General features: G+C 40.0%; 1 protein-coding gene across 1 annotated transcript in view; it reads right to left on the bottom strand.

Moving 5' to 3' along the window:
* Positions 1–206: 206 nt before the first annotated feature.
* MPDZ (multiple PDZ domain crumbs cell polarity complex component) overlaps positions 207–23,147 on the bottom strand; it is a 141,540-nt gene continuing 118,599 nt past the window's right edge. Inside the window, exons 33-47 of the mRNA XM_088019154.1 lie at positions 16,079–16,171; positions 15,919–15,993; positions 14,383–14,542; positions 12,286–12,431; positions 11,478–11,561; positions 11,141–11,334; positions 8,935–9,082; positions 7,944–8,030; positions 7,038–7,128; positions 6,106–6,149; positions 5,123–5,245; positions 3,805–3,909; positions 3,131–3,243; positions 2,229–2,352; positions 207–353 (exon numbers count right to left, since the gene is read on the bottom strand). Of these exons, the coding sequence (XP_087875280.1) occupies positions 207–353; positions 2,229–2,352; positions 3,131–3,243; positions 3,805–3,909; positions 5,123–5,245; positions 6,106–6,149; positions 7,038–7,128; positions 7,944–8,030; positions 8,935–9,082; positions 11,141–11,334; positions 11,478–11,561; positions 12,286–12,431; positions 14,383–14,542; positions 15,919–15,993; positions 16,079–16,171 (1,734 nt within the window). The remainder of the gene's footprint in view (positions 354–2,228; positions 2,353–3,130; positions 3,244–3,804; positions 3,910–5,122; positions 5,246–6,105; positions 6,150–7,037; positions 7,129–7,943; positions 8,031–8,934; positions 9,083–11,140; positions 11,335–11,477; positions 11,562–12,285; positions 12,432–14,382; positions 14,543–15,918; positions 15,994–16,078; positions 16,172–23,147) is intronic.

Below are 23,147 nucleotides of genomic sequence, written 5' to 3' on the forward strand. Positions count from 1 at the left end.
AAATCCAAGGAGAAAGGAAAAATGATGCTAGGTTGCCAGAAAATCATTTCCACATGAGAAAAAAAACTTAAATGGTACTTCCCCCCCAAGTTCTGAAGAGCCTGATGAAGACGGTGCAGGGGAAAGTTATCCGCAAGAGCAGTTCCATTCCCTTCACAGTGTGGGATGGGAGCAGGGGGCTGAGTTGGCCCCACTCTGCAGTAAATTCAGGAGAGAACCATCAAAGTGACAGTTCCCTTCGTCCGCTTGAGGATGGCCACAGCTTCTTCGTGGGTCACCCCTTCCAGACTCTGCCCATTGACAGCAATGATCTGATCACCCCTTTTGAGACGCCCGTCTTCCGAGGCTGCTCCCTGCAATTATAAAGCAGGCTTGTTTGCTTCTCAAAAAATGCTGCCTCGCAGCTACACAACAGAAAAAGATCTAAACAAGAATGTAAATTGCTCTGCATGTACACACACATTGCTCTCGGTGCTCCCTGGGTGCTCCACAGCCATTAAGCAATGATGAACAGACACAAAGGAGGTCTTGCTCCTAAATGGTTTTAGCACGGAGATTCCAATTTCAGAGAGAATGCAGCAGTCAATAGATTAGTTGGATGGTTTTTGGCTGTTCGGCACAGCAGTTGGTGGGAATTCAAATTAATAAAGAATATTTGGGAATTTGCCTAGCAGGAATGATTTCATAGAATCCAGGGTTTTTTATCCTGTAAAGAAGGCTTACAGAAGACGACAAAGGACTAGACAGGAACAAAAGCAGTTTTACAGGACAAGGGCATGAGGCCACAGAACCCAAAGGTCTGCAGAAGCATGAAGCCCACACGCACGTTGACAAGGGCAGGGCAGTAGGCGAGTCCTACAAAGTCTAACTGTAATTCTTTCTGCGGCTTTGAATAGGCTACTCGAGCTGCTTGTTCTTTACTTCCCCAGGGTGTGTGGAGTCTTCATATTTCTTATGGGCCTTAAATGATTCAGATTAAACACAGACATTGCTGTGTGAAAAAGCATCCCATCTTAAGGCATGCTTAGAGTAGGCAATTATGCAATTAAATAGAAGATTAAAAATATGGAAAAGTTAATGAGGAATCCATAATGATGAAATTCTTAAAATATGTTCTAACTAGCATGCCTTAAATAAATTGTTCCAAGGCTGAGGAAAAGGACTGCATGACTCTTCTATTCACTGACAAATGCTGTTTGTATTTTTGGACATACCAATGGCTTTTAAAAAATCTCATAAATTAAGCCTATAACTAGGTTGCTGTAGATACAGCACTTTAAGTTGGTTAAAAATAATAATTCTTTTTCAAAATAATGGAATGAAACCTCCACAGGTAGGCACTTTAAAGGACGACAGCACTAATCTAAAATCCTGGATCAAACTGTTTAATAGGTCAGCCATAAGGTTTGCTTCTTTGCCCTGTAAAATCTTGAGATTCCAGATTTTCTCCTGCAGGAAATTATGTCCAATTTTGGAGCTCCTGAAAAAATGTCTTAAGAACATATTAACAATAATTATAGGGGTTTGAATTATTTTAACGGCTTCACCAATGTTGCAATAAATTTATTCTTATTCTAAACATCCTTAAAATAGAATACTTACTGTATCATTACAACTAAATGCAATTTTTTAAAAAACTGAATTCCCTGATTGCAAATAGCTGATTTACTACAGGTGACAGAACTTCTGGATACTCTGCAATTTTTTCAGTTGTTAATTTTCTATTTTATTCAATAACATTAAACTGCAAAATAAACGCCCTATTAGATATTTAACCTGTGTAACTATTTTCTGTACTTTTCCATGTCTATTTTATATTTCACAACCAAAAAAAAAAAAAAACCCACAAAGGAAAAGAAATGCCAGCACTCTACAGCATACATATTTAAAATGTCCCATTTTCAAAAGACAATCAATCAGAGGCAACCTGTTTTCAAAGGACAAAAAAATCAGGTCTTCCTGTCGAACTAAAGTTCATTAATATTTTTATTGCATATTGTCAAGAGTTCCCATGGAATTTCGATTTGAGCCTATTTTCCTTTAAACATAACTAAACCTCAAATTGGACAAAAATATTTAATGACCTGTTCCTAAAGGGAGTTCCAAAAGAAAATGATCAACTGTTAACCATTTGGCGTTACCTCAGGCCATAAACTAATAAGCCAGCTGCTGACCACTATTAATGAATGTTTAGGGGGCAAGGGGGTGGTTAAAATGTGCAAGCTTACCTTCGCAAACACTGTTTTAACATAAATGGGTAAGTCTCCATGAGGGCTGCCATATCCTCCGACTATACTAAAGCCTAAGCCATCTGGTCCTCGGTCTAGTGTAATAGATTTACACTGAGGAGGTCTACAGTAAAGGGAAGAAAGAAAAAAAAAAAGAGGTTTTCGATTTTTAAAATCATATCTGTAAGTTATGGACTATCTGACACCCACCTACAACCAGTGTAAAGCTCAGGGCTACTGACAGTGAGTATATTACGGGTATTTTGGGGATGCTTGAACTGTCCGTGCATGCTGCGCTCAGTAGTTTAAATTTACATAATCCAACAAAATCCTACTTAACACCCTACTTCTATTACTCATTTACAGTTCCCCTAAACTAACATGTTCACGACAAGTTCTCATTGCATGCATGTACATTCTTTTCCCAGGTTATTTAAAGGAAGAAGGCTACAGCACAGAGGTCTACCGTGGAGTAAATCACAAACATCAGGACTCCCAAGCTCAGAGAGAAAAATCCATTACTAGCCATGTAAAGACTGCATCAAATTATTTAAAAATTCTCATATGTCCCTCTCTTCCCCTCTTCTTTATGATCTAACTCTTTTGCACTCACGTGTTGGGGAACTGTGAATTTTTTAATCAAAAGGATTTATTAAATGAGTTGGCAATGTTGGAATTTCAAAAGGATAGTGATATCAAGACTAAAATGTCCCCCAAAAAACTCAAGAGCCAAAACCGTGGGAAGGGTAGTGGCATGCTATCTGTCTCCACCTGATAAACTAAATCCATGCCACAATTATTTAACAATTTAGAAATACTTGGTTTTCGTATCTCCTACGTCTCCTGTTTCTTCATCTTTATGTGAGTGGTAGGGACATAGAAACCACAATATATGCACTCACCCTAAATCATCCTGAAATATACTGCTTGATGTCAGCCCAGTGAAAGAAAGACTAGAAGTGGCCGGCTCCTGCTGATGACCTGTGACCACACTCACATCTCCTCCAGCAACCACCTACGTGCGGGAGAAACACAAAGAGAAAAACACGTGTTCGTGTGGCCAGGGAGACATCAGTAATTTTCCTTCAAATGCAGCATTTGAATTAAAACATGTACTTTATTGTCCACTTAATCATTTCTGTGAACCTGATATACAACCAAAGAGAAATTTCACAAGGTCCAGAGGCCTCTTCAACTGACAGGAAAAATCTTTTAGTAATTCAATTCTGCAAAGTTCTTTGATGTTTTTCAAACATGGTCTCACATGCAATTATTTTTTAAAGAACTTCAGAATACACAGCCACTCATACCACTTAACATTCTAGCAATTAATCATTTACTGCTAAGACCTTGTATTTTTTTCCCTTTAGATATAAAGTATGAAACAAAGAATGCATCAGGATAAAATGTTTCATACATACTTTCTTGGAACTCTCAGTGAAATCATTTATGTTCACAGGAAATATTGAATAAAATGCTATCAGGAGATTTAAGGACTTTTACTGCTTTAATGCTTAAAGCTCCTGTGTCCTCAAGCAACCCATACCGTGAAGAGTGCCTGGGATACAACTCTTACCTGCATTTCAATGGAGCCCGAGGCATTTTTCAGTAAGTTAACTGCTTGGGTATGAGTCATCCCCTCAGTGGAAGTGCCACAGATAGTGACAATCCGGTCCCCAACCTGCAAAGGAGGCAAGAAACCAGCCATCTGCTAGAGCAGCCATGGAAAGTGGGACCCTGAGACCTGAACAGTCATTTCCTTCTCTACCTGGCACATCACATACGCACTGCCCTCAGCAACTGAAATACACAAGGAAGCCAATCATTTCAAGAAGTGGCCACAATGAAAAGAAGCTGTCCATGATGATGGAGTTCGGTAGTCTCCGGGGGAAAATCACTCTTCCCTTCTCTTCATTTCTCCTGGGTAAGACACTGCTTCTTATTAAAGAATAAAATATCTGACAGCATTTAAAAACCAGAATTTCTCTGGATGTTATTATTACGCACGTTAGCTGGGACTCTCAGTCAGCTGTGACTTGAGGCCACGTCTGGCCCACTGCTTGTTTTTGCTGACAAAGTTTGGATGGAAGACAGCCCTGCTTATTCATTGCTTTCACAGGGCAGAGCTGAGTCGCTGCCACAGAGACCCGCTTGTCCCACAAAGACCCAAGTATTCATGATCGGTCCCTCACCGAAAAGTTTTCTGCTATGTACAACAAACAATTTTTAAGTGTCAGTCAGTCACAAATTCAGATATCAAAAGGGACTGAACCATTTCTAGTTTAGGGACTAAACTAAGAGGTGGTTATGTTTTGAGACGCTTTGTGACCCATGAGGCCACGCAGATTTTATGTCATCGAGGCTTGAATGGAACATTCACATGATTCCAGACCTGGACAGTCAGCATAAATAGGGCTCTACCTTGGTATAATCCCTCAACTGTGAAGCACGTTTTGTATAGTTTCACAACGTAAGTCACATTTATATTAAACTTCTGCAAAACGGATGATCAATTGCAACATAAATGATAGTTTTCAATTAATGATGTTAAACTCGCATTTAAACCAGTGACACATACAAGGAGAAAATTTCATCTCATACTGGTGTTCTGAAACACTTTGTTTTACCTTCTTTCAGAGTCGTAAACAAGTAAAAACTACTAAGAAGCAACAGGAGATCTTCCCGTCTTATTTACTTGTCAATCTGCATGCCACAGCAAATTCTCCTCTCTTCCTTTTCTTCACCTTTACTCAAAGCAAACCCTGCTGTGGTTGGATTAGCATATTTAAATGCAGATACAGACATTGAAAACTGGCTGCAGCAAGTGGCGCATCCAAAGGGCTTATAGAACTTTTGCCAGATTCGTGAGGGCTGCCTCCGTTAATAGAACTTACTCTGAGTTTCTGGGTCTGAGCTGCAACTCCATTTGGGTGCATCATTGCAATAAATATGGGAACATCCCCAAGTGGGCTGCCCACTCCTCCAGCAATGCTGATTCCCAGTGAGTCAGTAGGCCCCTGCCATGCAAGAGATTAAAATATTTCGGTCAATGTGGTATTTTAAATTGATGTTTGGTGTCTTTGGCCCGATGTCCTACAGTTAACTCAGGTCTTCGAGGTGTGAGGAAAATGAAGTTCAAGAAAACTGTATTACTTCATTTGACACGGGTCCTTAGTGTGACCTAGGAAAATAAGCATCTGTCCAGGAAATAAAAGAAATCAAAACACATTAAATGAAAATCATGCTGTGGGGGTGATGAAAAGCGGGTACACTGATGACGAGAAAGACCCCAATTTTGGAATCAGAGAGATCTGTATTCAAAGCCAGGAACCCACACTTAACAAATGTTGGGACCTGACCAAGTTCAGCCCTCTTAATGAGTCACTAGACCTTCAATGACAAAACGGAGATCAGAGGAGCCCTAGCAGGGGGCTTGCAGAAGATAGTGCAGGAGACGGTGATAGCATGATGATGCATCTCCAAGAATGCTCAGCAGATAGCAAAGGCTCAATAAACTGTAGCTGCTTTTATGTTCTCTCTTGTGCATGGCTGTCAGGGGAATCTGTTTCACGAGAATAAGAAGTATCTGTGGAAGGCAGAGGCTTGCTTCGCAGTATGAGAAGTGAGAGGTGGGGCAACACTTTGTGTGGGGTTGGGTGGATGCCATTTTTGGCAACATAGAATACACCGCCAGTGATTTTTCATACAAGGTCCTGTGACCAGGAAATTCAGTGAAGACTACTGTGGTATTTCCACTGTATACAACACATAATTTTTCTGATGGTATGGTAAAACAGTGAGACAGCTAATAGGAAAATACATATGGAGATGCCTCTGAGGTCAAAAGAGTTTATATTGTTTTCTCTTCCCAAGTTACCTTTTTTATTTCAACTGTTCTTAATCCCTGTATTTCAGATGCCACTGTAAAGTGAAAAAAAAATATGGTTATTAAAGTATTTTTATGTTCAATTAAATTTTAGTCAATGCCTGAAGCTAGAATAGGACCTAAATGAGATATACTAATTGTTTCTTTTTTAAAGAGGGTGCTCAAAGTTGCCAGTACGCATGATTAAATCTGTCTCACATAGGGAATCTTTATTTTTCCAGTTGGAAAAATGTGCACACTACCCCATTTCTTCCTTCTTATTTTAATCATTGATTATATAACTGCATAATCCACTTTCAATGAGTCAAGGGCAGAATAGGCTTTGGATAGAAAGTACACAGCTGAGAAAAATAAAGTCATGGACACATTAAAAGGAATTCATGGACTTAAGTGGCTAAATTTCTAGATTATTAGTCACATTGCAAACAGAGATTGCCATATGGTTAGTTCTTCAATTTGAACAACTTTCAACCAATGCTCCAAGCCAAAAAACCCTCTGCATCATGATTTCATGTAATTAAAACACAGGAGGATCATACTAATTTTCTCAATCAAAATTTTTGCAGTCTTCATGGAAAAAGAAGGCTTATCACTTAATGGCATCTTCTGAATTATTGGCGTTAAACAGAAAAAGGAAATAAAAATCAAGCATACCCGTCTGCTTAGTAAGAAAAAATTACAGAATCCTGATTCTAACATTTAGTATATCTTATGAAAAAACAACAAATGGAAAAACTAAACAACAAAGGCGCAGCTTCATATTGCTCAGAATTTTTGCCGACACACACCTCTGCACCCATATTAGGATATGAAATGATTTGAGGAAAGAGAGCTCAAAGGTAAATTGATACAGGGGAAAAATCAGTGTCGGGTACCAAAATTCAAACCAGTAAATCATGCTTAAAATATCAAACCAATCTTACATGCATTCTTCTTCAAGCTACTTTCCAGTGACTCAGAGGTACTGGATCCAGAAAGTGGAAAAGTGAATGATGACAGGCTGCCTTCACTCATCTACAAACACACAACAATTATTTTAGAAAGTTTTGAAGTAATAATATCCCCTAAATACCACTTATTTCAGAATTCAATTCTTTTAATACATCTAGAGAGAAATATCTGTGAAGCAACAGTGACATTTGATAATTTGAAATCTAATGATTTTCTTTTTAAGGAATAATTTGCCTAGTGACATAAATAAATTAAAGCTAAAAGAATGGATGAGATTGATTCCAACCAACTTAAATTTCAGTGGATTTCACAGTTTCATTCAAGTTAAATTTAAACTGATGTTGTACAAACACTGGGGCTTATGAAAAAACTGTAAAATTAGGGCCAGTCAACAGGAAATGAATGGTAGTCTTGAAGGGGTGAGTAAAGGTTCTCTAAGGACAGGTTGATGAAGACAAAAGTAAGGAGAGCGGCATGCCGGCAATCTTGAACAGACACAGCGGTGAGCTTCATACAGGGCGGTGAGCTTCTACAGTTCACCTTACGTGGCATTTTTTTAGTTGAATGCTTGTTATAAAATACTTTAAAAATATATCACGGCGGCAGGCTTTACAGATATTAATTGGTTAACTTGTACAATTATGGAAAAAGAAAAGAATGGCTGAAATGAAGTTCCTGAGAATGACTTGCAAACCACTCAAGAGCCCCATCTCGTTCACCTGTCCCAGCTCACCCGATGCTCTTCCCCACCTCAGAGTCTGCAGCCCACTGCGCTGAGCTGCAAGAGGCCCGGCCTGCGTGCGGACCACGGTCAGGGCCATCTCAGAGCTGCTCCAGCACGTGGACTGCATCACCTGATGAACCCCACAGCTACCCACCTGGCTGCTCTGAGAAGGCCTCCTCTCTGAATGGAATGGACCAGCTTTGATTCTTCCAACTTCCAAGGTCACTGTGCCTAGGGAACACTAGGGGAGTGGTTGTTTTAGGAAAATGGTCAAACAAGATGCTATAATCATCTTCGGGAGTAGATACACTCTTTAGGATAAGATTTTTGAAAGGCCTCCTCCTTTTGGGATTTCCATAGTCAAGGACACCTCCAATCCTTTGTGGAAGGAGGTTTTTCTAAAACATAAAGGAGAGTAACAACAAGCAGCAGCAGGGGGCAACACCCAGCGTCTGTCTCATGGCCTCATGATTTACAGGGAGACTGTTGGTGCCGAGCTAAAGAGAAACTGAGAATCGAGCAACTGTCTCATGAAACATATTGGGTTAGATAGGCCAAATGTATTAACTCAGGGCTTAAAAAACAAAAACTGAAACAATACAACAATGACCACAACAACTTTTGTCCTTAACAGATAACTGGGCAAACTCTACTACCACACTGCACCTGAACAGACCTATTACACAATACTGAAAGAAGCCATAATGCTAAAAACACAAAATAAGAATTGAAGACAACTTCCCTGTGACCTCTGACAAATAAATCCTAGGCATGCAAAAAATACTATATTGTCTAAGGAGAAAGCACAATGAGGTATTTTGAGATCCTGGGTTTCTGGAGTTAGACATACAGGTTTTAAATCCTATGTGATTTACCAGCTGTGGGGCCTTAAGGGATGTCTACCTTGAAAACTGAAAAGTCTTTCATTTGACATTTAATGACAGAAAATACATAATATAATAAAGAGCTATTATTAGTTAGAAATTTATCACTAAAATTTGGCATCTTACTTAGAAATGTGTCTTATTTGAGATAACATTTTAAATAAGGAGGATTCAGTGCTTATTTGACCGAAGTGGCCCAGTTAGCATCTCCTCCTCCTTCCATCCTACTGCACAGAGTCCTTGCCGGCGTTTGACCTTTACCTTCAGCAAAGCAGCCACAGCTTCCTGGGTGGCATGCCGGACGTCTTCTGCATTCACCGTTAGTATCTGGTCTCCCTGCACCAGTCTTCCGTCAGCATCAGCAATCCCTCCTTTGACGATGTCAGACACAAACACTCCGGTATCATTTCTGTAAACATAATTTGGAATTTCAACATGACTGTTTTTTCTCCACTGCAATGCAATGCTTACTGAAAAGCTAACATTTTTTAATTGAAAACGTGACCTACGTTCTTGTGACTTTAAAAGTTTGTTTTCAGCAACACGGGGGAAATATTATTAGAATTATTTTCTGTGATAATAATAGCTTATGTCTTATAGTATTTCACGGATTAAACAGATCTTTCATAAGCATATTTATTCTTCAACAATTATGCACTGTGAGCTGAAGTGGCCACTACTGTTGTCTCACTTTATGGGTCACACAGTTCCTAAAAAGCAAAAATGGGACGTTAAGAGTCAGTTCTTGGGTGCTAAGTCTATGGTCCCCTCCACACCGTAACGAAGCCCTGAATGAATACTGACCAGTGGCTACATAACGATGTTGGTATTATCACCATCATTAATGTTCTTGAAAATAAACAATGAATATGTACCTCTAACCGAAACCATTTGTTTAAGAACCATTCCTGTGACGTCTTTTAAGTTATTATGGATCTAACTTGCGAGCAAGATGGATTTATGCAAAATGAACAAATACTAATCTTATTCTAATCTTCCTTTCATTCAGAAAACTACAAACAACCCAGGATTTTCTTGCCAAGAGACAAAGATAACTGTAAGTAGAAATGTATAGTGAAAATGAGGTTGTGTCTCTTCTTGACAAGGTCAGGCCCTCAAACACATCATTTCACCTTCTGATCCTCTGCCTTCCCATCTTTAGAATAAAGGTTTTGGAACTTGGGGCATCTGGGTGGCTCAGTCGGTTAAGTGTCTGCCTTCGGCTCAAGTCATGATCTCGGGGTCCTGGGATCAAGCCTCACATTGGGCTCCCTGTTCAGCAGGGAGTCTGCTTCTCTCTTTCTCTCCCTCTGCCCCTCCCCACTGCTCATTCTGTCTCTCAAACAAATAAATCTTTTAAAAAAAAGATATTGGAACTTACTGGATCATGTATTTGTTAATATTACTTGTCTATAAATACTTAAATAAATTAGGTACTAAATTTGTATCTATTCACCAATTTACCACCCAGGCCTCTTACTTTCTGTTCCCTTCTGACAACATGTTTATGTTCTAGCCAATCCTTCTCCCTAGAGTATCCACTGCTCCCTACAAATAGACCAACTATCACTGATCACTTTCAGCCTCAGCGCAGGCACCTCTTTTCTGAGAAGTTTCTCTAATCTGCTTCCTCAAATAGAGTCACTTGTCCCCTTTTCCTCTGCTGCCACAGCTCCCCCACAGTATGTCTCTGTCTCTCATCAATGGAATCCTTTGTTGCAAGAACACATTTAATTCTCGTTGACTAAATTGTGAGTTTTTTGAGGTCAGGAACCATGTATTTTCTTTTTTTTAAGATTTTATTTATTTTTTGACAGACAGAGAGACACTGAGGGAGGGAACACAAGCAGGGGGAGTGGGAGAGGGAGAAGCAGGCTTCCCGCTGAGCAGGGAGCCAGATGCGGGGCTTGATCCCAGGACCCTGGGACCGTGACCTGAGCCAAAGGCAGACGCTTAACGACTGAGCCACCCAGGCGCCCCAGTCAAGAACCATGTCTTATTTAACTTTGTTCCTCAGAACATAATGTATTCCCCGGCACACAGGAGGTGTTCAAGAAATATCAGTCAGGGGCACTTGGGTGGCTCAGTTGGTTAAGTGTCTGCCTTCGGCTCAGGGCATGATCCTGGAGTCCTGGGATCAAGTCCCGGACTGGGCTCCCCACTCAGCAGGGGGTCTGCTTCTCCCTCTGCCCTTCACCCTACTCATGCTCCTGTGCTTTCTTTCTCAAATAAATAAACCTTAAAAAAAATAAATACTAAACAGTTTTTTGTCTAATATTCTCAAGATCCCCCAAAATCCTAACTTAAAAAGTTCAAAAGTGAGGTCTTTTGACGCTGAGTGGGCTGACAACAGCTACCCACAGAACACTAGCAGCTGATAAAGATTCGACTACTGATAATATTCTCTATAAGAACTGAAATTCAGTCATTTCCAAAAGATCATGAGGTTTGCCCTCTTCAGTCGTACCTTTTCCCAACAATACTTAATCCCAGGCCTTTCCCTGGCTTCTTCTGCAGCTCGACAGTGAGGGTGTCATACACGTCTTCCTCTTTGTATGGGGCCTCATCTCTGTAGAGTGTCAGGCGCACTCTTGGTGGGGTCTGTCTCAGGACATGTATTGCTTCATCATGCGTGGCCTTTCTCAAGTCAATTCCATTCACCTGTGCGGAAATGGGACACTGTGAGGAGCCAGGTGAGTCAAATAAAGAAAGAGCAAAGAGGAAGTGAAAGAAACAAAGAAAGAAACAGAGACTGCCCTCCCCAGAGTAGCTTTTTCTTTGTCAATTATAAAGGTATTCTGTACCTCTAGAATCTGATCTCCAGCCCAGAGTCTTCCATCTTTACAAGCTGCTCCTTCTTCATAAACTTCGTGGATAATAATGGCACCCTAAGGGCCCAGACAAGACATACTCATGCTTTAGCCCATCCTCCGTAGGACTGGTGAGCAGAAATGAAGTCAAAACACACTGTACTTTTAAAGATAATGCAAAGGGTTATATACTCACTGGATCCATAGGGAGTCATATCAAAATGCAAAGAGAAGTGTAATGCACTTTTTGCTACAAGGCTCAAAGAAGTTTATATATATCTTTCTAATGACAGGGATGTTTAAAGAAAAAATTATGAAATATATAAATCATACATACATATAATAGGTATACATCACCTTTCCCATCCGCAAATGAAACTGACAGATATACATCACTTTTCCTACCCACAAATGAAATAATTAGATTTTAAAAAATTTTTGACATTTAGAAAATTTTGTCTATAATTATCCAGTTATTCAGACTCCTCTCAATATGGGTCCAACCCAACCATATCCAGACAGTAAAAAGGCAATTAAAGTATAGCAAAGACAGGTAAACTAAGAGAAATATTTTGAACCTAAAGGTCACAATCACAAGTGTAACTATCTTACTGAGTCAGTACTCACTCAAAATAGAAGTCCCAGTACTCAATTTTTGGTATTTGCTCTACGAATTAAAATAACAACAAATGATGCATCTTTTTAGGCCTTAATGTTTCATTTAATAAAACAGATAGAACTCTCCCAGATAGCAATCTCTCAGGGCTCATTGGATCTGAAGCATCTCAGGGAGTGTCCTCACCAGCAGAGTGTCCGACCCTCCAACAATACTCAGGCCCAGCCCTGTTCGCCCTTTGGAAATCTCAATTGTTGTTTCGCAGCCTGGGATAATGGGGCAGGTTGCAGGATCAGAAGCAAAGATCGCTGGTGTTGATGACCTGCTTGTACCTAAAAATAAATTTAAAATGAAATGAAATACAAACTGATTAGGTGGTATATACAACAAACTCACAGCCCCCCCCCTTGCCTGTGGGGGATGGAGCAGAAAAAGGGCCCAAGGTTACAGACAAGGAAGACTTCAGACTTACCTTAATCTTTTAGTTATATTTTAAAAACATCAAACAAAATGATTCAATCATCGTTAATTTAGGGAGGTGGGTACAAAGTTACGTCGCACTACGGTGTATTTTCTAAATTGCTAGGGATGATAGGTATAAAGGAATAAGAGCAGAGAGTTGAACTGAACCTCTAGTTTCATGCTGATATTACATACTTCACCAGAGCCAAAAAACTTCTTATGAAATTATGATTTGTACAACTCAGAACTGAGGTATATAGCGGTCATGTAAAAACACACTCTGGGAAGACTACAAAACACAAAGCACATCAGCACATCAGTAATTCTGCTCATGGTGCCTGCATTTCAAGGCTTTTTATGTTTTGGTTTTGGTTTTCCTTTTCTTCTTATCCTAGAGCATTTCTTCTTATGTATCAAATCTGTGCACATACGCAACTGGATTTAATATCTGAGTTTATAAAACATCAAGTGAGACTCACATGCAGTTTCTTTCTTTGCATGTCTCACTTGATGTTTTATAAACTCAGATATTAAATCCTGGTGCACATGTGCTCAGGACTGAAGAGATAAGAATAGATTATGAGAAAACAAGGAGAATATAATTTCACACCTTGTTTTACGATAGTCTTCATATCATATGTTTTACGATATACCAAAGAGCATATAGCACACGTCATGTTTTGCAAAAGCTGAGACAGTTGGTAGAGTAGCTTTAGGCAAGAGGCTCTCTTTTTAGGAAACCAGAGACAGACTAATTCTTGCTCCTGAAATGGTAAGAGCAGGTGTAAGATATTTTCTTTTATGTTACATTTTCATTTAGAATTTTACATTTTTATAGACAATCCTATTTTGGGATCAACATAAAATTGAAAAAGGAGACAATTTCCGTAAAACCTTTTAACATGTCAGTGAATTACCCAGTCTTTCTAAATAAAGGATTACATTCATCAGATATGTATTACTTTAAGACTTTTTTTGTCTAACTATATTACATATGTTTTAAACTGCTGTTTCCTTAAAAACCTGTCAAAAGAACTTAATGTTTCAGTTTGGAGGCCAAAAGAGAATTTTTTCTCCCATAGCAGAAAAAGCCTATGTGTTTAAGTACTTTTTTCAGTGCTGCAAAGCTTGAAATTTACTGTCTTATTAAACACTAGTGTAATTTTTGTCAAAAGGTAACTTAAAGGAATAATTTGCCTCAATTTGCTACACTGGCATTTTAATGATGCACACAAGTCTCATTCCATGGTCCACATACAATCATTTCATCTATTTTGACAGGATCTATTAGACCTAAATGACAGAACTCAGATCAATTATGCTTACTATAGCAATGACTATTATTTTTAAAGAGTTTCTTATAATGCAAGGCACTGCTGATGTCACCGGTAAAGTGGCATCACTGTATCCATTTTACAGATTAGAATACTGAGGCTTTAAGAGAAGTTAAATCACTTGCCCAATATAAAAAAGGAATATTCAAAATGATGTTGTTACATCATTAGTCAAATACCCGAATCACAGGTACCTTCAGCTCAGATCCTTGGAGAGCAAAGAGTAGCACTCCACTGCTTTAGAGATGACGAAGCAGAGGCTCAGAATGGGTGAGTGGGTTCCCTGAGGCCCTACGGCTCGTTAACGTGCAGCACGCAGATCCCCTGCCTAACAGCCCAGTGACCTTTCTTCAGGAGCCCCTCTCTTTATACTTGATGGCCTTCAAACAGTGAGTTACATGCAGGCAGGGGGCTCCCACGTAGGAAGCTGCCGCTGGGGGGTTTGAGTGCACCACAGAAGCAGGAATCACAAGAGATTGGCCCTTACTTGGGATGGACTCTGGTTCTGGGGAGCCAGAAGACGGGGCCGTCGGAGACAAGGAGCTGCTCTTCTGTTCTCCACTGGCCGTCCCAGCCAGGGGGTCGCGATTCTCAGCATGAATGCTAAGTTTCACTGTTGTCTTTGCTGTTTTCAAAAGGCTAATAAACTGGCAGGGTGTTGGTGTGGCAAGGAAACAAAATTCAAAAGCAGATTAGTAGACTTATACCAGTAAGTCATTGTTACAGTTGGAATCCCTTTCCTTATCAGAACTTGAGGGGTCAAGAAAGAATGGTTGTCCTTTCTTTCTAGTTTCTCAGTTGCCTGATATTAAGGCCAAAGTTAATTTCTATTGTAAGTCTAGTTGTGACCATATTCTTCTTTATATAAGTATAGGGTTTTCCATTTTTGACATTTCTAATTAATCTCATCCTTTCCTCTGGATCCCTACAAACTTAGAAGATACATGGGGCACTTTTCCCACTTCCTGATTCTACTGAGAATATGAAACAGCTTACACAAACACTTTTAATAAAATGGAAACACTTATGTTAAAAGAAGGGTAAAGAAAACTATGCAACAGAAGAGTCAAGCCAAATGGAAAGTTAGAACATAGACATATGGGTTAAAAGGGTTCAACCTATACAATTATTAAAGCTGAATTTTAAAAAATGGTTTAAACTTCTTGCTGGCCAATGTAGAAATAAAAAACACTTGCACACCAAATCTCAAGAGAAACATAGCTTTTTTTCTTGCACTTATCTATGAAATGCCTCAAGTGAGACTACTAGTAAGTATTACCACTTTTGAGGACAAGAAAACTCACAAGTAACTGTTTAATCCCAATGAAAGTAATACATTTAATGACTGAGTCTGTTTATAAAACAACAGACAAAATGGATATTTACTGGAGCAAATATTCATAAAGATTCCTTTGGTCTTAACACTAAGTTGACCTTTGTTTAGAAGTTGCAAGGTTTTCTCTGAAAAACAAACTGAGGGTTCTAGAGGGGAGGGGGGTGGGGGGATGGGTTAGCCTGGTGATGGGTATTAAAGAGGGCACATTCTGCGTGGAGCACTGGGTGTTATGCACAAACAATGAATCATGGAACACTACATCAAGAACTAATGATGTAATGTATGGTGATTAACATAACAATAAAAAAATTATTAAAAAAAAAGAAGTTTGTGCAAGGTTTTCTAAGGGAAAATGGAAATGATATTTATCAAAAATGCCCACTGGGGGAAAAAAATGCCTATTGAACACTGGATTTTCTAGGCAATAGAAAATACCTCAATATCATTTGATTTGAAAATAGAAAATAGAAATTGAAGAACTTCTAATCTCTTCTTTTCCTTAATGATATCTAATATAACGTCTAGTATAGCTACATGGTTCCAATTCCCTATGACCACACACACACAGGCACACACACACACGGACACACACACACACACACACACGGACACACAAAGGCACACACACGTGCCGGCCATGCCCACGGATGGGTTCACAGTGTCATCTGCTTCCTTTTGGAAACGTACCTTTTCAACAGGATAGCCAACAACAACTTCATCATCTATAGCCAAAATCTGATCTCCAACTTTGAGCCGTCCATCCTAAATGGAAACATGTTAAGATGTGGGGTGATTTTATAGAAGTAATTCCCTTCCCAACCACTGTATGACAGTGAGAAAGCCTCACCTTGGCTGCCACCCCATGCTCGGTTAGACTCTTTATGACGACTCCACTGAGCGTATCTTCCTCACTGATAGCAATGCCCAAACCCCCTTGATCCTAGAGAAATAGTAACAACTTAGAAAACTTGAAGCAGATTAAATTTATCCAAAGGAAAGCTATATGGCCATAACTTCTGAACATCATCTTCTACCCAAGGGCTAGAAAACGGATTAAAACCATTCTAAAGTTCATTAATAGAAATCTCTTCTTAAGCAAACTCTCAAACTTTTTAATGGAAATAAATTCTCTTTTATCAAATATTCAAATGTATTCATTCCTCCCATATGTTTACTATTTCTAGCGTATTTACCATATATATCCAGTTACACATCTCTAGTAACTTTAGCAAATATCCAGAGAACAAAATGCATTCGGTAACTCAATGAATATACAACATTTGCCAATGTAGTTTGGGGAACTGGCTGACGGAATAAGTCATTTAAAACCAAATCAAAGTATCCTGCTTCCTCTTTCTGGCCTACAGCTAAGAAATAACAACCCAAACTGGCCCCTTCATCCTGCCCTTCTCCCTTAGCAGAAGACTACAATTACTTCTGCCTGCTCCGTCCTTTCTGGGGCTGAATACACAGCGTTGTTTCCCCAGACACTTGTGTTTTGATTTGGTGCAGAGTGAAAACACTCTCAACTCTGAGCCCAAAGACATGTACTGAAAACCTGCCAAGCCTAGAGAGCTATATATATTTTGTCTATATTTTCCACATTTTCTTTTATCAAGACCAAATGTTCAATAGTATTGGCTTTTGCATTTCTTTAATGTTTACATTAATAAAATTAAAATAGGGTTTTGAGTATTTTCATTCTGGTTAGAGCTAGCAACCATTTTCATTATACTTTCTACCCAGGGAAATCTAAAGCAAAAGAGAGAAAAAGGAAATTTTGCCATGGTTTCTATGAAATGTATACATGAGAGCCACACTTGCCATCAGGCTTTTAGGATCATGACTGACATCAAGGTAAGGTTGTACCACCATTTTAAAGATTATCAACATCGTGGCTTTTCTGAGGTAGATTATTCATGTTTGATGATTTTCAGACTGTCATTATGCATCTCTCTCTACCACACTCTCTTTCTGCAGAATCAGTCACATGTGTAAAGCAGAGAAAACTGCACTTTTAGGGTGAGCAGAGCTCGGTTCTCATTTACTTCCTGTCTAGCTGTAGGAAATTGGATAGCCCATATAACATGTCTAAACCTCAATTTTCTTTTTTTTTTTTAAGATTATTTATTTATTTATTTGACAGAGAGAGAGAGACACAGAGAGAGAGGGAACACAAGCAGGGGAGTGGGAGAGGGAGAAGCAGGCTCCCTGCAGTGTAGGGAGCCCAATGCGGGGCTCTATCCCAGGACCCTGGGATCATGACCTGAGCCGAAGGCAAACGCTTAAAGACTGAGCCACCCAGGCGCCCCTAAACCTCCATTTTCTTATCTAAAAAAGGAGTAATAATGCAGCTGACCCTTGAACAATGTGGGGGTTGGGGTGCTGATCCCCTTCTGCACAGCTGAAAATCCATACCTTCTGACTCCTCAAAAACTGAACTATTTATAGCCTTGACTGAAAGTGTTATCGATAACAAATAGCTGAATAACACTTTTTATATGTTATATGGATTATATACTGTATTCTTCCAGTGAAGCTAGAGAAAAGAAAATATTACTAAGAAAATCATAAGGAAGAGAAAATACATTTACAGTCCTATACTGTATTTATCAAAAAATTCCCACATAGAAGTGGACCCATGCAGTTCAAACCATGTTGTTCTCACCCAACCATGAGATTGCTGTGAGGATCAGATATAATAAGAAAGGGATTGAACACCTGATGTGCTATATACAGTGTTGTTATTACACATGCCTTCCTTCTACTTATTACCCTACAGGACACAATCAAATATACTTCAGATGCATTTTCTAAACTTGCCAGGATTTTGACACCCTGAATCCCGATCTAGCTGGTGAAAGAATCAGGTTTAATGAACAGGAAGGTGAATATGCTAACAAAAAGACAAAATCCCAATGCCAAATACACCTAATTTAGCTAAACACTCTATTTGGGATTTTGTACACCAATGGTCTTTCCTATTACCACAAAGAAATATTTGTTTGAACAAGTAATACTCTACATCTATGATGACTGTATGTATACAACTCTGAGATTTGGTTCTATCATTGCCTATTCACTTACCTGTAGTCAGGAAAGTACTTTAGTGGTACAGAGGGCATTTACTGGTTGTTTACTTAACACCATTATCATATTCCTTCATGCAAGCTCACAGATTTTTGTCAGAATATCCAGCCCCCTCCCTCTGCTGCCTCAAACAACATACAGGAGCATGCTCTCTCTCTTGCTTGTTCTCTCTCTGCCTATGTTTTGGGTGGTGATTTTAAAATATGCTCAAAATAATATTCCTCCCTTCAAGAAGGGGATCCTGAACGTGCACTGGACTTGGGTTACTTGATTGTAAAATACAGAATAAAGCAGGAGGAAGGGTATGCAATTTCACACCTATGACAAAGGCAACAGGGCTTCCTCCTCACTCTCTCTTGGACCACCTGCTCTGGGGGAAGCCAGGTCCATATATGAGGACATGAAAGCAGCACCCCAGAGAGGAAACAGGCCTTTCTATCAGTGGTCATTTAAGTCAACCATCCCGGATGTGGATCTTTTGGCCCTGGTCAAGGCTGCCCATGACTGCAGCCCTCGCTGGTGGTTTGTTGGCAAACTCTACACGGAGTCTGACCAGACCACCCACTGAACGGCTCCCAAACGCATGACCCACAGAAACAGAGATAATAAATGTCTATTGTTTTAAGATTCTAAATTTTGGGGGCACCTGGGTGGCTCAGATGTTTAAGATTCTAAATTTTGTGGTAATTTGTTATGTAACAGTGGATAAATAACTCCAAGGATGGAGTTTGAATGACTTGGTTCAATAGTACAGTTCTATTCCCATTGTCACAGTCCCAAGCTCAGGAATAGGTGAGTGAACGGAGCTGGATCAACTAGCATGGATTTCAGGACTTTTACTCAGAATTACAGGACAGCCACTTTCCCCCCGACCACAGGTGAGAGAAGCAGCACATGACCCCAGCTATGGCTGGCAGCCATTCTAAAACTGAGAGGAAGACCAGCCTTGGGATACAGCTGACCACTGAGGGCTGTGCAGGGAAAGGAAAAGACCTGGCTCTTGATGATGACCCTACTGAGCCACAGACCAACCATCCTGGAAGATTGCTGCCCAGTAACCTGGGCCCATAAATCTCCTTCTTTCACTAAGCCTATAGGAGGAAGAAGGTTTTTTGTTATTAGCAACAGGCAGGGGCCTACAAGGAGCAATAAGCTACATATCTGTTTATATAATATGCCCCAATTCCACTTAAAATACTACAAAAATAACACATATAAACACATCTACAGACACCTACTGGTATCAGAAGAGTAGGATGAAATACGAGTAAGGGCAACAGGGTGTGAGTACAGTTTCCCAGCTGACTGTTTAGCTCTCCACCTCACTGCTACCACAGGACACCCAGTTTGTAACAGAAAAAGGTCTGAGAAACACTGTTCTGAGCCAGTTATTAAAACACCACCATATAGAGAAGGTGAAACAAATTAAGGAAACTTTTTTATGGAGTAACATTTCTATCATTCAATAGCTGGAGAAGAATGAACAAGAATTAAAAGTGGAACAAAGTAAACCACCATTATCATCAGGAGAGCTATTCTGAAGTTGGAAGATTCTCAAAAATTCAGAAGAAAACTCCTTTGTTTTTTGTTTTTTTAAAGATTTTTATTTATTTATTTGACAGAGACAGAGATAGTGAGAGGAGGAACACAAGCAGGGGAAGTGGGAGAGGGAGAAGCAGACTCCCTGCCAAGCAGGGAACCCGATGTGGGGCTCCATCCCAGGACCCCGAGATCATGACCTGAGCTGAAGGCAGCCACTTAACTGACTGAGTCACCCAGGCGCCCCAGAAGAAAACTTCTTAATGCTATTTGAAGACTTTCACCCTATAAAACTGTATGGACATGAAACGTATCTCTGAAAATTGTGTAAGGTTGTTTTGATTTACAGGTACTTTCCTAGGATAAAATGTGCTTAAAAACAAATCTTCAATCAAAATTATTTTGTCTGATATATTGAATTAGTCTTTCAGTCAGTCTAAGGGTTCAGATTATACACATTATAAACTTTTCGTTTACACTTCTATTTTCCGACTTAAAAAAGGGGATTAAAAAGAAAAAAGATAATCAGGGTGCCTGGGTGGCTTAGTCGGTTAAGCGTCTGACTCTTGATTTTGGCTCAGGTCATGATCTCAGGGTCGTGGAGCCTGCTTAAGACTCTCTCTCTACAGGGGCACCTGGGTGGCTCAGATGCTTAAGGGTCTGCCTTCAGCGGCTCGGATCATGATCTCCAGGTCCTGGGATGGAGCTGCCATGTCCCCATGTCATGGTCCCAGCTCAGTGGGGAGCCTGCTTCTCCCTCTCCCTCTGCCTCTCCCCCATTGCTTGAGCTCTTTCTGTCTCCGTCCCTCTCTCAAATGAATAAATTAAAAAAAAAACAACTTTAAAAAAAAAGATTCTCTACCTCTGCCCCGCTCCACCCCCTTCACCCTAGCCTTGCACTCTCTCTGTCCTAAAAAAAAAAAAAGATATTTGACCTGTCCGGAGAGTTTCTAAGGAGTCAGAACTTAACTACAAATGACCTGTTACTACAGTTTCTGTTTTAAGACTGTTAGGAAAACCGTTCTCTCCTTCCTGACCCCCCAGTACTTGACATTTTCCCCTTGTGCACACACAGCATGTAAGCCTTCATCCTTTCCACCCTCCTGCATACTTAGTATGAACTATGCTACCCCATACTAGATGAGATAATGGTAGAAAAAATATAACAGCTTCTTCTTTTTCAACATGTTTTCAATATAGATGTATAGAAAATTTACCCACATGAATGTTTATCACAAGAGACATGTTTGAGCCAGGTACGGTTAAATGACAAATAAGTGAAGACATTACTAGTAAGCATTATATAGGCCAGAATATTGAAGGAACATTTCAAAATAAACAGACAGGAGATTAAGTTAGATCTTGAGTCATACAGGATTTAGGTAATCTAAAAGAAAGCAGAAGGGTACCCCAAGTTGTATAAGCAAAGGCAAGGAGGGATGAATTCTTAAATCGCTCTTGATACAAGTCAGTCTGAATGAAGTAGAAGATTCTTATAAGAAACATAAAGGTGTTTTGGAAAGGTAAATGGGCCCCAGTCGCAAGCTGAAACAAGGAATGGAAAATGGGACTTGGAGGTTTAAGACCAGAGTTTAAGTTCTAACTCTACCATTTTGAGTTATGAGAACTGTTATAAGTGGGGAAAATAAAAGCAATCTCACAGTGTGGCTGAGAAGTAAATAAACATAATGCACATGAGACTTCACCATTAATTTTTTTCAAATAATCATAATTTTTAAAAATACAGGGTACTATAAATGACAAAGAATTGCGGATGAGGTATGAACGTTAGCAGGCTGGTTAATTCTCCCGTCTTTGCTTTCTTGAGTTTTGTTTGCAGAGTCAGCTAAAATGGGATTTGGAGTGGAGAGGCTTATATAGTATGCTGTGTCTTTTAACCTGTCATTTTTTTTTTTAAGATTTTATTTATTTGACAGAGAAAGAGAGACAGTGAGAGAGGGAACACAAGCAGGGGCAGAGGGAGAGGGAGAAGCAGGCTCTCCGCCGAGCAGGGAGCCGGATGCTGGGCTCGATCCCAGGACCCTGGGACCATGATCCGAGCCAAAGGCAGACGCTTAAGGACTGAGCCACCCAGGCGCCCCATTAACCTGTCATTTTTGGCAAGGGCCTCCTCAAAGGATGTTTTTAAGCACACATTCTGTGGAGCATTCAGAACCTCATGGTTAAAATATTAAGGAAAATAATGACTTGAACAGTGTGAAGTATAGGCCGCTTTCAGACAAACAGGCTTGAGCGATGGAATGTAGAAAGGGCCCACAGCAACCCCAACTGAATACAGATGGACCCATCAGGTGACCCACCTCAAAATATCCATAAGCCCTACCTGACCAATGGGCTACTCAAAACCAGGCACAATTGCCAAAAAAAGGGAAAATTCCATACCTCTGCACCTACCTCCTTACCTTCCCCCTTGAAAAATAGCCCCACCCACTGCCTCCCGGCAGACAGCCTCTCCTCTGCAGCCCTTCCCGCTGCTTGCTTGTGGTGTGTTCAAGAAACTTCTATCTCCCTTGTTCTGCCTCAGGTGAATTCTTTCACCTCCTGAGTCACTGGCTTCCACAGGATTGTTGCCCCACATCTGGGGTCTCCCATCCAACTGGGAGAGACACCACATGAAGTGCTTTATACAGATTCTTTCATTTAATCCTTATAAAAATATTTCTAATATAAAGGTTTCATTATTTCCCTATCCTACAGACAAGGAAACTGAGACCCAGAAAAGTTAAGTGGCTCCGAAAGCCCACACTTGAAGTCGCAGTTGATTGCTTCTAATTTTAGAATTAGAATTAGAATTAAAATCAGCTGATTTTAAAAGATTCTTGAATATTCCCCCTTATTCACTTTGGCCTTCATCAATAAATACATTTCAGTTACCTGAGCTTTAGATTTGTTTGAAATCTATGTATAGATGGAAGCTTTCTGTGGGCAATAAAATCTGAAGTTTCTTCAAGTTCTTAGATTCCGCTACAGCAACTACTTCAGAAAGGGAAGTGCACATAATAGACACCTGCTGATTAAGTCAGCAGGAGGCTAAAGGCAGAGACCAGCTGTAGAATGAAGGGAGCTTGCTCATTAGCTTAAAGAATCCCAACAGTAACCCCTGATACAGGCAGCCCCATTTACAGAAGAGGAGTGGGGACCAATGAGATCAAGTTTCCAAATATTTTATCAGAGGTCACTCAGAAGGGCCTCTGACAGACAAAGCAGACCTCTGTCCCCACCAACCCCCACCGCCCCCCATTGCTGAATGCCAGGCCAAGAGACTT

The sequence above is a fragment of the Eumetopias jubatus genome, unplaced genomic scaffold (assembly GCF_037043125.1).
Source record: "Eumetopias jubatus isolate StellerSeaLion01/CBP00866 unplaced genomic scaffold, mEumJub1_p1.0 scaffold_15, whole genome shotgun sequence".
NCBI lineage: Eukaryota > Metazoa > Chordata > Mammalia > Carnivora > Otariidae > Eumetopias > Eumetopias jubatus.